Raw genomic sequence first — 16,936 nt, 5'->3', positions numbered from 1 at the left:
TTTCCATTTTAGCTCCCTGTTTCTGTCTGCTGCACCAGTGACACAGTTCCATCGGCTCTTTATCCATTAATAACTACTCCAGCTGAGACCTATTCTGCTGAAACCCGAGAGATCCTTGTTCTGCTACCTGAGCCGTGCCTCTAAGGATAGGGGGGGAGGGACAGGAGAGGTAACCAGTCACCGTGAGCTGGGTGCCTGGAGGACTAAACTCATATGAATATGGCCCCGGGTGCTGCTCTGCACTGCAGAGATCTCTCGAGGCTTTCCTTTGCCAGTATAATTAAACTAAGGCAGGAATTAGCAAGTAAATAACAAGATCCAGCAGAGTCGCCGAGGTCAACATTATACCAGTGGAAATAGCTTTAATGTATGCAGAGCAAAGGTAACTCTGGCATTTCAGTGAGCCGTTGGCTCACATTGTCGTTTGGGTGGGGGTATAGACCCTGAGAGCCTTGGAAGCTGATCCCATGTCGGCTGAGAAAGGCTGAAACTCTCTGCTGCTCAGTGCTGGAGTGCAGAAGGTTCCAGAGGGTCTCTGCCGACCGAGGGGGGCAATTTCCTTAACCAGATGGAGCAACATTTGACGGATTAACATTTCAGGTAAGAGGTCTTCGGCCTTTTTCTACATTTTCACATTACAAAATCGCGTCATCACAACTGAGGAAAAGCATAGCAAACTCCATTTTTAAACGTAAATAATGGCTAAGTTACGGTCAGGGCTGTTTAGATTAAATATCTACAAATGGTTAGGGCCTCAAATATGTTTACCTGCTGCGCATTTAACCAGATTAAGCCCATGTGACCACATTCCAGTCACCCCATTTAGGACTCCAACAGCAAGCCTGACTTAGTCTGACTCAAAATCTACCAGAAACCCATGTTTGATACTTATAGCTGTACTTTAAATGTAACCCTCCATTGAGGGGATGAGGAATGTTATACACCAGCATGTATAATAGGTTTCAACAGCAGCAGCAGCCTGGGAGCTCCCTCGGTGAGTGTTGCTTCAACAAAGGCTGTAGTGATGGGTTTATCTCTCACATGCCCACTGCTCTGCACACCCCGTCTGTTTCCTAACCAACGGTGGGTCCCATGGCCTCATTCTCTATTCCTGGCACCGTCAGGAGCACAAAGGTTTAGACGCTCGCCGGTTTTCATGCGTGCAACAATGAGCAAGCGGTCACGTCAGCCAAGTACACCCTGCTCTGTTAGCTTCTCTCACAGGTGGATGCTTCTGTTTGCTTTGTAAGGTTACTGTTGCCTACATGCTAAAATGCAGCGCCAACACAGAGGTTCTAAGTGCATCTGGTTGCCTCCAGATCCATCGCAGAGCTATTTTAATTGCAGATTGCGAATGCTGTTTCTCTAAAAACACTAAATCTCCAATTGGAAGGAAAAAGGAGCTGAACCGGAACATAGAGAGCTCTGCTTCATTGTTGTCGCTCCAGCCCGCATCCCTGCCTCATGTGACTCACCTCCAAGTCTCACACAGCGTAAACATAATTACTTTCCCTGAATTATATGCCCACCATCACTTCAGCAAGCATCTTAATCGGGCGAAGACATGACTTTAATTTGCGGGGTCTCTCTGTGACATCGCGAGGCCTTGCAATTGTTTGCTCAGAAAACCTATTCCGGCATAAATTCTGCTTCTGTTTATGAGCCTCTGAGCCTTTAATTTAACGTTTATTTTGATAATAGCTACATTAGATTTGATGTTATACACGGGCTGAATTAAGAGGAGGGCACTCAGGGTCCATAAACCTTTCCCTATGTCTTCACAAACAATGAACACACACACTTAAGCTGTTGTCCGCGTTAAGGAATGTGCCAAGCGGGCGAGAGAGATAACTGTGTTAGGGGAGCCGTTGCCAGCTGAGAGGCAGGCTGGGGCATTTTTATGTTGCCTTGTTTTTTGCTGATAAGTGGAAATGAGCATTAGCACGCGATAAATTAAAGGATGATTAAGTGAACTGAAAAGCGCTGCATTCAAGTATCAGTGGAACGACTTTACTCACAAGGTCGTGATGGCGAGGGAAGGTTTTTTTAATTGCGCTATCATTTAAAGGAGTTTGTCTTTGAAGCTGCACCTTTACTTTACTGTTGATGTTTTTGTCAACGGCAAAAACTATAAAATAGTCAATCCTGCAAACGCGTCATGGGAGAGAATCCTTCCTCCCCTTGCAAGAGGCTGCTTATTGTTCCTGATGTTTTCCTCCGGACATTCTGAAAGTCATATGCAGATGTTTTGCCCACAGGTGCTTCCCATCACTGTCATCTCAACAGCGACTGATGAAGAGCCCGGAGCAGGGGTGCAGATAAAGTGCCCAGCGCCGCCTCACACCAGCTTTTATCTTTGTGTGTTCAATCTTGCTCGGTTTAGTTGGAGTTACAGAATCCTTCCGCTTGCCCACTGATGTGAGACGCTTCCCTCCTCTGTCCTGTCTCTTTTTTTTTCGCAGTCCTCCAGTGATTAATGCCTCACTGCACAGGAATGTCCTGTCATGGGTTGTCTGCCAGGGGCAGCGGCAGAAAGGGAGTGTGTACCTTGGTGCAATAACACACTCAATCTACTGCTGGGATGCAGATAGGGGACGCACCTGAGACATTTAGGGCAGCGGCTGTTCCAGAGGTAGTGGGAGAAGGTCCCAACGAAACCTTTCGTTCCATCTGTCCAGCAGCACGGGAGGTTCAACCATCATGGGAGTCCATCCATCCCGACACAGCATGTGAGGGTGTCACCTACTCCTCGACCACCACCTCCTCCATGTCCAGGGTTTCAAACTCTCAGCCTGGCATGTGTGGACAGAGTGGAATGACTGCATGTGAGCTGAGACAGATGTGCTCACCAGATGATGGCGCGGCGCTGAGAGATGGAGAGAAGGGAGGTCGAGCCGAGCGACACGGACTGATGGACGCAGAGGGTGACGGCAAACCAGGCGTGCACGTCCGCTCTTTCGTGGACAGGTCCTCACAGAGATCCCACTGGTCCTGCGTCCACATTGAGGTGCCGCTGATGTTCAATAGCGCCACTCTGTTTTTGGACAAGTCCCTTTTGATTTCCATCATTGAATTAGAGGACAGGACTGTGGGAGAACCTGCTTTATTCAGGTCCACCCTGTTCATCCGCCTCGGGGCTTCACCCAGAAACCAACCCACCAAAAGAGGCCAAGGTCGCGGAGGACAAGCTGCTTCGCCGGGCCACCAGTCTGGAGGCTGCGCAGTCCAACAAGCGGTGCCTGCTTGTTATGGTACAGGCGGGGCCGCTGATTCAGATCCACAGCTCCACGGCAACCCTTTGGGATTATTGTCATTCCGGAGGCCAGAGCCCTCAAACACACAAACTGGGTGGCTGAAGGAGAATGCAGATGAGTTCCGGCACAAGCCGCTAACATCCAATCTTGACCCAGGTATGAATTTCATCACTTCCCCTCAGAAATGGCAGCGCAGTGTATCCGTCCCAAATTAATTTGCATTCCTCCCAGTCTTCCGTCTGTGATTGCAACGCGCACATTTCGGAGATGCTGCGTTGATATATGTGGTTGCAGGGTGGTCCAGGGGAGGGCTGGGGGTTGCTTGATCACGCCTCGGAGTTTTTTGATTTATATTGTATCTCAGGCACGTCCAGAAACACACCCATTAACTATACTGTTGAAAATAAATCCCAGCTGACACAAACACATTTACACACTTTGCTTTTGACTTTAGAATAAATTTGTCATCCTCGGACATAAATCATATGGATATGAAATATAGATGGGACACTGTCACAGAATAATAACCAGCCCCAGGGGACAGCTCTGCATCTTTCCCCCTCCGAATGCTATCCTAGCGTAGCGATCTGCCACACTTCATGTTAAGGTATGGTTGATCACGCAGGAGGTCACTGCTGATATGATTCGTGAAGCTGGAGTTTAAAAATTAAACTAATCAAGGGTTTAGGGACGTTACTGCACTTCCTGTTGTACCCCAATTCCCAAACTACCCCTGGGCCCCCGCATTCTGTTCCACCTGACACGTTCCCCAAAACAGCTCTTTTTCTAAAGGAAATTGAACACATCTACCTGCGCGCTACAGAATTTCTGCCTTGTTACATTTAAAACAGATACGCTCATATAGTGCTTTTACATCAAAGCGTTCTGCACATTTCACTGCAAAAGACATGCACGTGACCAACTGTGCACATGTACCTATCCTGGAATTCGACAACTCTTAAATTATGCCGCTGCCTGAAGCCATTTCCTAGTCTCACCAACAGATTTCCACTGCAACAGGTTGTCTCAGAGTCCCCCATTACCGCTCTGCTGCAGTGCTCTTAAAATACTACATATTAAATATTAACAGTTTTACTCGATTCAAAATGTTTTTGCATTTATTTTTTTGGCACGATAGTGTACCTTAATTTTCTGGCGGTAGTGAATGTAGCAGTTTGGTTTCCTGGACCAACCATGTGATGCCTTCATGGACAGTAGTCCTGCCTGGGTATTGAGTGAGGATACTTATCTCACTCCAGATATGAGGTTACAGGAGCAGGACGGGTGCCCCGTAATCCTTTGCATTATTTATAGGCAACACCTAAACTCCTTCCTGGCTGTGCTCTGACACAAGGTGAAGCGACAGTGATGTGTTTCTAGAGCTATTACAATGAAAGGTAATAAGAACGAAGCATAAAAAGATCTTTTTCATGCAAATTTCTCACACATTGATTCTGTCCCGCTGCCTCTCTGAAGCTCAGTCCCTGATGTGGAGAAAACAAGCAGCGAGGGAAAAGATGGAGGATCTACATGACTGCAGGAGAGAGCCTCAGGAATGTGCAACTTTGGAAAATACCTGTTGCGGGCACGGCTCCCTGACAGGAAAGACAAAATATGAGGGCCTCAGTCTTAAAGTAGGAGTCAGTTTTATGCTAATTTACTCTCATAGTTGTATAACTGTTGCCTTTGATCAGCATCAGGTCACATGATTAATATTCAAATGTTAGAGTGGAACAAGTCACCCTCTCAATTTTGAATTGTTGATTTTCAAACAGTTAGAATTTTTCCGTCACTCTTCCTGTTTTCTTCCTCTGTTCCCTCACAGTCGCTCTGCAGTAGCTGAGTGTGTAACGCTGTGTTTAGATGTGACCAGTAGAATACAAGTGTGTGTTTAGAATGCTGCTTTTCATGAGATCTGGTGACAGGATGCCTCTTAAAACCAAAAGGGCTCCAAAAGTAACAGGTTTTTACCCAGTTATTGTAACACATTTACTGTTAGGCTGCAGCAATGAAGCTCCCGTGAGGTTCTTGAAGCTCTCAGAAGCAGATTCCCCTGGTGAGTGTAGCTCTCACCTTCATCCCCACCAAAGCGAGGTATCGAACATCAAACCTCAGTGCTACATCTCCCGCATCGTATCAGGGCTGTCCGAGGTTAATCAATACATTAAGGATGTTTTTAGTGAATTTTTAAAACAAAAACAAAAACGTCAAGACTTTCCAGCCTACCAGTATGGCTCTTATTGCATCCCCTGCCCCTCCAGGAGGCTTTAGAGCTCTTCAGGCCAGACTTTATCAGCCGATCTCAGGGTCGGGTAAGGAAGATGGAGCAGAGAGCCTTGAGGCGCAGAGCTTTGAGAGGAACCAAGCCAGACTCAGTACACGCAGACCTGGAGAAAACGTGCAGACAAAGGAGGAAGTGCACAACACCAGATCCACTCAGTGGTAGGTTGAATACAAACCAGGTTTGGTATTTACAGTACATAAGTCATGGTTAATGTTGTGCATTTCTCAAACTACTCCCTCTAGTGGCCAATAATTTTATTGCGGCTAAAAATAACTAAAGGCTTATCAGATTTATTTTTCTGAAAGACACATTAACAAACAGACATGACAACACAGTCTTCTTTGAATGCATTGCTCTTCTTTCTGCTGCCTGTAGAGATTTGATTATGTTTTTCTTTGCAGATGTTGCATTCGGGGGCTTAAACTAGATATGTGCGTCAGGGACTCAGAACTCTCAGCAATCTATCAGAATTACACTTCTATAGGTCGCCTGTCCCACGCTTAGATCTGAGTCCTTTATGTGGATTGTTCAAATGAAAAGAAGAAAAAAAAGTTCTGCTCATCCCCTTTCTCATTTCAAATGCACCTAACTGAGCTTGGCTGCCATCTGCTTTTCAAGTTTTGACTGGTTTCAAAATAATCAAGTTGTAAGCCCTCCCGGGCTGGGACCAGATTTTGGCTACAACTACTGGCTACAGTGGCTGATAAAGTTAAAACCAGCCTGCCACTGTTTCCATGCAGAAACTGGTTAAAATTAGCACACACATCTGCAAGGCTCCTCAGCTCAGGTGAAAGAGGTGCAGAAATGGCTTTATTAAGTAATATCAGCATTTAAAAGCTTTCACTATAACTCCCCGGTCCATAATAAATATAATTAGAGTGCATTTGCATTAAAAGAGGGAATGAGAGGAGATTGTGTGCATCAGAATGAGAACTTTAGAAATCCAGCCACACTACCTCGGTTTCTTTTTAAATTCCTTGTTGTTGGCTAATTCCTCAAAATCTAATCATGACAGGATGCACCAAAAGACAAAAAGCCCAAGATCAAACAAACTCTCCCAGAGTAGGTTACTGGAAATATGCCAGTGTTGTGCTGCTTGCAACAGATTTAAACTGACTTACATTAAAATTTGCCCCAAAACTCCTCTACTCAGAGAGTGTGTGTGTGTGTGTGTGTGTGTGTGTGTGTGTGTGTGTGTGTGTGTGTGTGTGTGTGTGTGTGTGTGTGTGTGTGTGTGTGTCTTGAAAAGTGAAAGATTAGACAGGCCTCAGTGTGCATTTAACATATTCAAAAGTCATTTACATATTAATTCTCACTTGTTATTCGTGTGTGTGTCCTAGATAACCTTTTCAAGCCCAGGGAGAGGTCTATATCAGGCCGAGAGATGCAGCTGAGGTCCAGGCGGTGAGTCCTCCCTGGTTCCCTCTGCCTTGCTGGTTCTTTCTTTTCTTTGCTCTTTTTTGCCAGTTTTTTGTGCGCATTCATCACACCTGTTTGTCAGATCTGACACTCACTGCGGACAAACACAACACTGCATATTCACTTCATATTGCACGGATCCCCTGGACGTCTAGCGTACGGATGACACCAACTTATTGCTTCTTTTTCTTATCAGGAAAGGCGCCTGATCAAATGATGGCTGCCCATTTTTTGTTTAAAAAACACCCTCTGAGCTGTAGTATCTCGCAGCAAATCACCCCTGAGTTGTGGGAGTAAAAAGGGAGAGAATGTGAGGAGAGTTTATCTGTGGATCTTGATTTTCTGTGCCAGCTCTGGTCCGCTTCAACAACAAAGCTTGTCTATCTGTTGGCTCGGCCACCTTCAGGCTTGTGACATCATATTCCCGCCCCAGATTTTCTCTTTCAATTTGTCACTGTAGGATCTACAACAAGCTGCCAGAGGTGACAAAGAAAAAGGAGGATGAGAAAAAGAGGGCTGTATCGCAAACCAACAGACGGCGAGTCCAGGTCTTTAAAAAGGTAGATCTGCAGCATATCTCTCTTGCAAATCCCAGGTCAAAACAAGAATTATCTTGAGAACCATACAATCAAAATTAAATGTAATGGTCTTAACAAAATTCTGAACATTGCGAACCAAAAGGAAACGCAACACAACGAAATAATGGAGATATTGAAGTTATAATTTTCTTACGAACCAAAACCGTAATTCAACATTTGTCCAGCAGATGTCACTGTTTGACAATTAAAACTATGTTTGCTTGGTCACAACCAAACACTGTTAAAAAGCGTGTCAAAAATATATCTCTAATAAATTTTTACATTGTTTAATTCTGTTTTTTAACAACTATTTTCCCTATTAAAATTATATGAAACACTCATCACATCAATATTCAACTCTTAGTCACAAACAAGGTCATTTTTATTGTTTTTCAGAGTGTGATGGCGCTGTGAAAAACAAACCTTCTACAGTCATGACTCAAACTTAAGTCCTACTGACATGATGCATGCATAGTTTCACAGTCTCTCTATATATGCCCTCTAGCTGGGAGCCTTGGCTAAAAAAATGATGTATTTAGGACGTGCATTGTCAGACAGGTCCATTAAACTTCACTTGTACACAGCTCGCATGAAAAATGTGCAGTGATTCATGACCATTTTTAGATAAAAGTGTGTGTGTGTGTGTGTGTGTGTGTGTGTGTGTGTGTGTGTGTGGGTGTGTGTGTGTGTACTCCCTTAGTTCTTGATCAATTTTTCATTCTCAACAAAAGGGTGAGTCTGCAGTAAATCACTCCTGTGTGTTTACGCAGACAGGAAGCAACTGTAAAGAACTGTGCGAATGGAATATCCTCCTGTCAGAGGAAACTTTATTTTCCTGACGGTGGGTGATGCCAGCGTGACCCCGCCACCCCTCGAATGAAGTTATTAGCCGTGCTGAACCACAGTGAGATGGGAAAAAAAGGAAGAGGTTCTCTCTCGATAGACGCTGAGCTGAGAGTTCTGAGTCCCTGACGCACATATCTAGTTTAAGTCCCCGAGGCAACTAAATGAGGAAGGACAGACCATTTCAGGGGAAAAGAGAGCACCTGCTCAGCAGGACATTTGGGCAAAATGCAGGTTAGCTTCATCACCACGTCTGGACTCTGGCAACTCAGGTGTGACTATGATAGACATGGAGGCCAATTTAAGAGCAGGAGTTGGCCTCCGCAGTGGCTGAGAGATGTGATATCAGACTCTGGACACCCTTTGATCATTTTTGGGGAAATCAATCAAATGTAGGTGATTAATCGGTGGTAATTCTATTTTTATCCTTTTACAGAGAATACTGGACCAGATTCTGCAAAGAAGTTAACCCCCGATGCTAATCAATGCCATATTTATGACTTCATTTTACCAAAGCACGTGGTCTGTTAAAGATCTGCTTGTATCCTCCTTAAGACTTTCTCATGTTTCTAAATAGAGCTTTTCTGCTCATAGACACTGAAACATTGCAATAAATTACTGAGTCAGTGTTTGTTGCCTGCTGTTTGTTTCCCTGGTCACCATAAAAGTGATTTCCCAATGCCTTCCATAAATATAGTTTACTGCCTCATTTCCTAATGGTTGTATATGATATATGCAATCCTATTTTTCCTGATTTGTCTCAAAATGAAATAAAAGATTTCCAAAGATATTCGGTGTGAAAATGACCATGTTCTTGGAAATGAGTCTTGGTGCACTGAGCAAAGCACCTTGAGCTTGTCATTGGTTTGGCTCTAAAGGTGTTTATACAGTGGCAGAGGGGGCGACCACGTGTCGCCATCGACATCATCTCTGCCTCGAGGACTCTGCAACCTTCCATCCGGAACACCAGAATTCCAAGCTAAACGGACTCAGGAGACACGGGGCGGCGGTGAAAGGGGCCTTTGTCCAAGGATGACATTGTAATAAGAGAGGACTGTTTTGAGCATTGCATGGGAGCAGCGGTGCATTTTTAGCAAAGGTGAATGACACCCCAGTGGTGATGCAGCAGGGCCTGCTGGGAGAACCGGAGAACCCTAACCCTAACCGGACATCCTGGGGGAGCACGCGTGGTGTTTTCAGTTGGAACCTGAATATTTCCTGGTTAAATCTTGAATTTGGGCCTGCAGCTCTCATTCAGTCACCAAGATTAAAAAAATAAAAAATAAATAAAAACATGGCGCAGCAAGCAAAATCTTTAACCGCTGACTGCCGAAAGAGAATAATTTGAGTGGAAGAACCGTTCTTCAGCCATGTCGGCACATTCCAGGTGATGTGCTCAGGCTGTCGGGGAGCGAGCATAAAGCTGTCTATCAGCAGGACGGTTCTTATCAGTGCGAGTCGCCTGTGCGACTGTATCACACTGCAGCATGATGTGGACAATGTGCACGAGGGCCATTGGACTTGTTTTCCAATGGCCTCAATTGACTGGAACACATTAAACACCCTACTGATATGATGAATGAGGAACAGTATCTGAGCCTGCAGGGCTGACTGTATAATTAGCTATGGAGCTTTGTGGCTATTCCCCCACCATGGCTCCATTGAGCAACAGTCAGTCTGGACAGGAACATTCTGCTTTTAATGCAACGACCCTTGATTTGAAATCTCAGAATGAAGACAAAACGAGCATTGTGGGGTGAAAATGACTCTGCGCTCAGGACATCTGTGAGGGGAAAAAAGGTTGCTGCAGAAGCCAACAAAACACAGGTGGGGACATTTGAGGACTGAGACAAAGAGACTGAAGCGGAAGGCAATTCCAGCTTTGTTCCAGCATTGTTCTTCTCGATCAGTCCTCTCTTGGCTTGTAATAAATGCATAATTGTTATAATGTAATTGAAATGACAATTGCCTTTGTTTTTAATCATTTGTTAGTTACATGAATGAATCTGTGCATGTGAATGTGAATTATGGATGTTATTGTGCATTCTACACTAATGAACTCATGCATACGTCTGTTTATGTTCATGTTTCTGCAAATATAGGATGTGAGGAACACATTCTATTGCTTTACAAATGGACCGACGGTTTTGCTGCTGGAGAAAAGCTGCAGATCGAACCGGATTAACCTCTTGACTTCTGATTGGTTCTGATTCACAGCAGCTGCCGACTTCAGGCAAACAGAGCTGGTTTGGTTCATCTGGGCGAAAAAACGCTGCATTGGTGGCCCTTCTAAATACAAGAAAAGCCTTTAAAATCAGCCTTGGTGGGATGTTAAACACACCTATGCTGAATATGCAGGTATGTTTTTGAATGTCTGCGCTTCTATTCACACACGCAACCCTTCGCTGCAAAACTTTCCCTCAAATGCGCCATGCGGGCATTCAAACGTCATACACGTCTCAGGCGGCTTTGACGGCAAAGGCAATACAAGGTGAATGAGTGCTGCATGCAGGACGACTCGCGCGGCTTCTGTGACATGCGTGAATACAGCAGAAGATGGATTGGAGCGATCGGAACGGGTCCGGCCTTAGGACCCAGCGGAACGCGAGGCGCACATGGTGAACCTTGGCTGTGGCAGACAGGGGAGATGGTCATGGGCTTCTCCTTTCTCCCACCATCCTCCCGTTCTGTCTGCTCTACCTCTGTGTCATGAGCAGCCCATCCGCGCTGAGGGACACCGATCTAACTTTCAGGATTGTGCCTTTCCCCCCCGCCTCTTCCAGCCTTTGGCCTCCGCCGCACATCTGCCGTGGAGGGAGGAAAAGTTTTTGACAGCTTCGCCGCCGATGATGACAGCCTGGTGCGCCTCGGCGGACTTTTGCTGCTGAAGCGCTCCCGTGCGCCGGCCGTGCGCGTTTCTTGACAAGGATATCCATCCTGTCACCCCATCCGGGTGAGGTGTCTGCACCCGTCGCGCAGAATAGATCGGATCTTCTCCCCTTCCGAGCCCGGGCATGATGACAACCTGGAGGCGGCGGAAGAACTTTGTTTTTCTGGTTTTCGCTCTCCGCGTCTGGGGCTGGTCCTCTGCATCGGGAAATGCTGATGGCACGGCCCCCGCGGCACATGAGGGTAAGAAGGCCACCTCTAGAACCACTATGATGATTTCCATTAGCCACTGCTTCATTTGCATGTTGCCAACTGGTTTGTGTGGTTGGACAGATTGTGGGATCAACAGATGGAGAAGCTCAGTTTTAACTGGGATGTTTTATTGCAGCACAAACAAACCCCTCCACCCTCTTTAAATAAATTACATGAATGGGACAGTTTTCCATATCTCAGCACGTTTCCCACACAGCCTTTTTTCGACCGTCCCCCTCATGCACGCTCCAGTTTGGAAATTGCACACTGCCCCAGAGTTAGAGACCGGCTCAGACGGAACAATGGAGGGAAGCAGACAGATAAGACTGGGAAGAGTCAGCGTCATCTGGAGGATGCAAGCAAACAGGATGTTGTTGTGCAGCTGAATTTTACTTAAATCAATGAGCTAGTATGTGTTCATGTGACCGAGCGTGTGGCTGGAGGACGTAATTGGTGCATGTTTGTGTGTGAGAAAGGATTTGTGTTATTAACAGTGAGTCACAAATCACAGAAAATGTTTTTGCTGTATTAATCATCCGAGTGTGGAGTCAGTGAAGCTTTCAGGGGTGCTCCAATACAAATGAAGGGGCTAAAACCAGCTTTAATCATGTGAAGTGAAATGGAACAACTTCTTTTGATGTCGCCAGAATATTAACCAGCGCTTTCCTGCCTCGGCAGAAAGTGCTGCAGTCTTTTATTATGTAGTTTGCAAGTCGGAGTGAAGACGGGGAAGTGTTCCTGGAGGCGCGCTCTGCCTCAGCTTCCCTGCACACGTTGTGCGGGTCGGTTAATTAAAGTGGAAATGGCTTTAAGAACAAACAGTAAGGGGGAAAAAAACTCCAAAAAGGCAGAGTGCAAATTGCTTTTGTGTTGTAGCTTCCGTGCTGTCACAGCAACATTAGATGGGTGATGGATTTATTTTTTTTAAAAAGGATTTGACACCACAAATTATTATTTAATGATGCTAATGTTCCCCCCTGTTTGCTGTAGATGGTGATGTCTCCCAGATGAAGCTAAAGACATTCATGGAAAGAGTCGTACCTGGTTCCTGTGTCATCACCTGTTTGCCTTTTTTTCTTGCCTGTCAGCCTGAGAACCGTGACGTAAACGATCACCTGACTCGTAACTGGGGACAACGTCATCATTGTTTGTCTTAATAGACTTTGACACCAACCTTCAGCTCGTGCTGCCTAAAATAACCCCCATATTTGCGTGTGTGCTGTTCTTTTCCTCTTTCTGCCCTCCCCCCGTCCTTTCCTCCCTACTTTATCTCGTTTACCCAGCGGCAGCAGGGTCCTGCTCACAGTTTCTCCCTAGTAAATGGGAGATTTTTTCTGCCACTGTTGCTTGTTTTGGACTGGGATTAAATTGCCAGCGTTCTTCAGATTACACTAGAAAGCAATACTCTTTGAATTACTTTCCCCCCCTGCTGCGTATCAGCTGGTTTTCAGTTAGATTTTTTTATTATTATTATTCTGGGAAGAGGAAACTCAATAACTAATTAGAGACAGAACTAAATGACCCGGATCAGACTTGAGGATATCTGGTCAAAGCAGCAAATCAGACCAGATTAATTAGAAAGGTTAGAATGTCTGTAATTGAAACAAATGGGCAGAAAGGAAGCCCGAACCACCCTGAAGCAACGTCTTCACATTTAGCTCCAGTTTGCTGCGGCGTAACGTCCGTCCGTCATCTGATCTGATGTATGGCTGCCGTCTAGTGCTTACAAGTGCTTTCTGATGGAGACAGAAAGAAAATGACCTCACCCAGCTCTGCTCCCCCCACATGACATTTCCAGGGCAGCTTGGCATTGATTGGGCGGCACATGGGAACAGCAGATATAGTTACAAACGTCCCTCCCTGTTAAGCGTCATCGGTCATTATAGCCGTCAGTGTGACTACTCCTCTTCCTGCTCGGCCCGAGGATGATGGGATCACAGATAAAATAGATAAGCCGCTTATGAGGCAGCAGTGCGGCGCACAAACCGGCGCCTTGCACAGAACAGGGGTGCTAACTGGGGTGTGATGACCAGGGAAGGTAATAGAAACACACAAAATAACTCAAAGTCCAGATCCGAGCAGCCAATCGGGGCCATGATAAGTTAAGGTGGGTGCGAGGTCCCTCCCACTTGGGTACATTAGTCGACTCCGTCATCCGTTTACTGCGGTGACTGAATGCGTCAGACTTCCTGTCAAGCTCAGATTTATTTGGACTTTTTGAAGGGGAAATTTATGAAGCAGAGCAAGAACTAAAGTGTCAGAGCCAGGGTCCGTGTTCCTGACATTTGAGAGGAATGACAGGGAGGCGAAAACGAGATCTGACCTCCCCGGTGACACGGACAGAGCGGGGCAACGGTCTGATGCAGCTGTATAATTTGCCATGGCATCAAGAATAAAGTCTCTTTTCATCTTCTGAAGGATTAAATCAAAAAGGTCTGGTGCTGGGGGGTGAGGACCCTGGTTCGGGAGAAAAACTGTAATAATGGCGCTCAGCAAAAATCCACCAAAGTCCTGAGGCCGTTATGACCAGTAGATTTGTATCTATCAGTACATCCAGTCTGACTCCGGGAGTCAGATGGGTAACTGACCGACTGGCCAATTAGAGCATCTTCGCCCTCCATTAAACACAAAGCAGCTGAATCCACACCCGCCGAGACCCCCCATCTCTCTCACATGTGGCTGCTGTGTGACCTATGTGTGCGATAAGTTTCTGTAAATCCCTACAGCAAATCCTCCGAGCAGAAATCTCCCCGGCTCGGAGACGGAACGCCTAAATCTCTGCGAGCGGAGATGGGAAAAGGCTTTTCCGGCATCTCTCAAACAGGACGGGAGGGGGACACTTGGACAAATCTCAGTAACCCGGCCTGAGAGGGCTCCTCTTATTGGCTCCAAGGTAGTTTTCTCTGTCAACTGGACTGGGTTTCTTCTCTTGAAGACGTTTCGCCTTCTATCCAGAAGGCTTCTTCAGTTCTGAAATCGCTGGGGAGAGAGCTTATTGGCATTTCACCGAGAGCTGCTGACCTTTCATCTTACCCCGGCAGGGCGGTGATTGGTTATTATGTTATGTTAAAGAGGTTCGCTGGCACGTGGAAATACTCCTCTTTCCCAGCACTGACGGATCAGTTCCCACTGTCACATTGGTGAGTGTTTCTCTGCCTTTGGTTCACAACGACACTGTTGCTGGGGCATTTATAGGGGCCCAAATGGCACCTGTAGATGATGGTCACTGCCGTCAGCCAGCATGTGTAAATATTGAAGCACAGTGTTGTATGTTTGTCCTTTGACACTCAAACTGTGCCGCTCTGAAGTCCTTCGTCTTCCTCTCTGTCCAGCAGTATTGTACAACACTGCTTTCCCTCTCTGGTGCTTTTCCAGGTACTGGATTGATTCAACATTAATTGGTCCTCGGTAGTACAAATGTAATTTGATCAGGAGCCTCAGAATTGCTGAGTCGGCTGTTTGAACCCCGCAGCACGCACACGGACTCTTCCTGATTTGATTCTCTCACAATTTTATGCATAAAGGAAATGAATTACAGATTGTGATGTGAAAATGAAAAGCCATACGACTGTTGCCGTTCATGTCGAAGATTCCCTGGCGGATCTTTTTCCCACCAGACCACATTTGTGTCAAAAACTGTTGCCGAGTCCTCAGAAACCATTAGCCGACATTAAGAGCCATCATTTCCGAAATGTTCCATCCTTCTTTCATCTTATACGTCTTAAAATAGTTTGTTTTTGAACATTGTAATTACTTGGAGAGCAGGGCCGAGGTCATGTTGACCACATGTAATTTCCATCCTCTTGTTGCTGAAAAATGGTATTGTGAACGCTGCCCAGTTCATTAAACTAGATTGAGCACAGAGAGGAAAAAAGCATTTGCGCGCACATAAAAGGGGAGCTTCAAAATGGATGACTTGTTTTCATCAGCGGGAAGCGCCTTTTCCTTTTAGCTTGCTCCTAGCGTCAGTCGTAAATTTGTATGCAACAAAGTAGCGCGTGAGCGTTCCCATTCGTTAAATAATGATGTCCGACTTTGCGTGCCTCGTGGCGCAGTCGGAGCGCCGTGCCGGAAATGTGCTGTTTAAGCAGCAGGTTTTATTTTTCTGTAAATAAAAAAAAGGACTCATAGGAGGGGCGGCTTTTAAAAGAAGAAGTGTAAAATGCACTTTTCCCAACTGCTGCGAGGAAGGCTGTTGATAATAAAGGACCTGCGGGGTTTTTTATTTTGCTTTAATTCTGTTCTTTATGCTGACAAGACTCTACTGAAGCAAGATGGCAGACAGCCTTGACAGCTGAGACGGCCTCGCCGGTCCACTTGTGGGATGGAACAGCGGGAAATGTAATTTATATTCCTGATTGTCAGCAGATAATGAAGTTAACATTTAAGAATAAAGCTGGTAATAGCAAGTCAAAGCCTCCATCTGTTTCCCTTCTGATGAATCTGATCTCGTTAACCTCGAACTAACCTTGTCCGTGTTTCGTTTGTCGTGTACGGTGACGTGCGTCACGGCCAGTCAGGGTGACGCTGCTGGGCTGCTAATGACAGTCCTTCAGTTTTTTTAAATATTAATATATTATCTATATGTCAAACACAAGTGCCTCTTTCTATGACATCATGATCCCAGAATCTGGTTCTCTAACGTGATTAGAAATTATCCAAGCCTGAGCTCTTCCTCAACCTTGCCTGAACATTCCGATTCTTCAACACCGACGTCACATCGGAGCACGTTAGCCCGCAGACTGGGCCAGCCTCGGTATCTTCTACTGACAGAAGGTTGGTTCGGAGATGGAGAAGGATCCGTCCTGGAGACGGCGTGTCCTTTCTGTCCCTTCCAAGACAAACTAGTTAAATAAAGCCAAATGTCACCGTTGAATAGACCAGCTTGAGGCACATCCGGTGCTAACTTTGCCTCCGCAGTGTGAGCGACGCCTTCAAACAACCCAGACAGACAACTTAAGACGCTTTTTATCACTTAATGCCAGTATTTCATCTTGTATGCGTGTATATATCCCCAGTTAGAAGTCATGTTTACTTTCCCGAATGACACTGTTGGAGAGATGAGTTGCATTGGGCTCAGATCAGCCTCATTCCTCATTCTCTTTGATAAGAGCTCTTTACTTCTGAAAGCTCATTGTTGATACGGCATCATCGTCTTTATATAGGTCAGCGGTGTTTTCATGTGGTATCAGAAATTATGCGCATGTATGCGGATGACTTCCTAATATATTCAGTGATCTCTGCTCCAGGTTAACCTATAAGATATCGTTTCAGGGTCTTTAATCCTCAGATCTATTGTGTCAGATCATCAGATGGAATCATCAAAGGGAGAAGCAAAAACAAGGGATCAGACTTTTATCCCATTTAGCGTAAAACTGGCTACAATAGTCAACTTGGAGTTTGACATGGGAATGTTT

General features: G+C 45.7%; 2 protein-coding genes across 5 annotated transcripts in view; both read left to right on the top strand.

The window, feature by feature from the left end:
- The first annotated feature begins 227 nt into the window (after positions 1–227).
- LOC105416354 ((E2-independent) E3 ubiquitin-conjugating enzyme FATS-like) lies at positions 228–9,007 on the top strand. 3 transcript variants are annotated; one of them, XM_029835828.1, is made up of 7 exons: positions 228–600; positions 2,259–3,410; positions 4,731–4,888; positions 5,516–5,696; positions 6,879–6,942; positions 7,418–7,517; positions 8,815–9,007. In XM_029835828.1, the coding sequence occupies exons 2-7, from the start codon at positions 2,582–2,584 to the stop codon at positions 8,845–8,847; spliced, it is 1,365 nt and encodes a 454-aa protein (XP_029691688.1). In that variant the 5' UTR covers positions 228–600; positions 2,259–2,581; the 3' UTR covers positions 8,848–9,007. The 3 variants fall into 3 exon arrangements, with proteins under 3 accessions (XP_029691688.1, XP_029691689.1, XP_011601537.2); XM_011603235.2 differs by lacking the exon at positions 228–600 and adding an exon at positions 4,569–4,651 and having other exon boundaries at positions 3,326–3,410; XM_029835829.1 differs by lacking the exon at positions 228–600 and having other exon boundaries at positions 2,107–3,410.
- Positions 9,008–10,815: 1,808 nt separating this feature from the next.
- The window catches only part of adam12b (ADAM metallopeptidase domain 12b), a 46,616-nt gene continuing 40,495 nt past the window's right edge, over positions 10,816–16,936 (top strand). The window contains exon 1 of one of the 2 annotated variants that reach the window (XM_011603233.2): positions 10,816–11,510. In XM_011603233.2, the coding sequence (XP_011601535.2) occupies positions 11,393–11,510 (118 nt within the window). In that variant the 5' untranslated portion in view covers positions 10,816–11,392. The remainder of the gene's footprint in view (positions 11,511–16,936) is intronic. The other variant, XM_011603234.2, reaches the window with a different exon arrangement.

The sequence above is a fragment of the Takifugu rubripes genome, chromosome 4 (assembly GCF_901000725.2).
Source record: "Takifugu rubripes chromosome 4, fTakRub1.2, whole genome shotgun sequence".
Taxonomy (NCBI): Eukaryota; Metazoa; Chordata; class Actinopteri; order Tetraodontiformes; family Tetraodontidae; genus Takifugu; species Takifugu rubripes.
The sequence above is the reverse complement of the archived record's forward strand: the minus strand, read 5'-3'. Positions and strand labels throughout refer to the sequence as shown.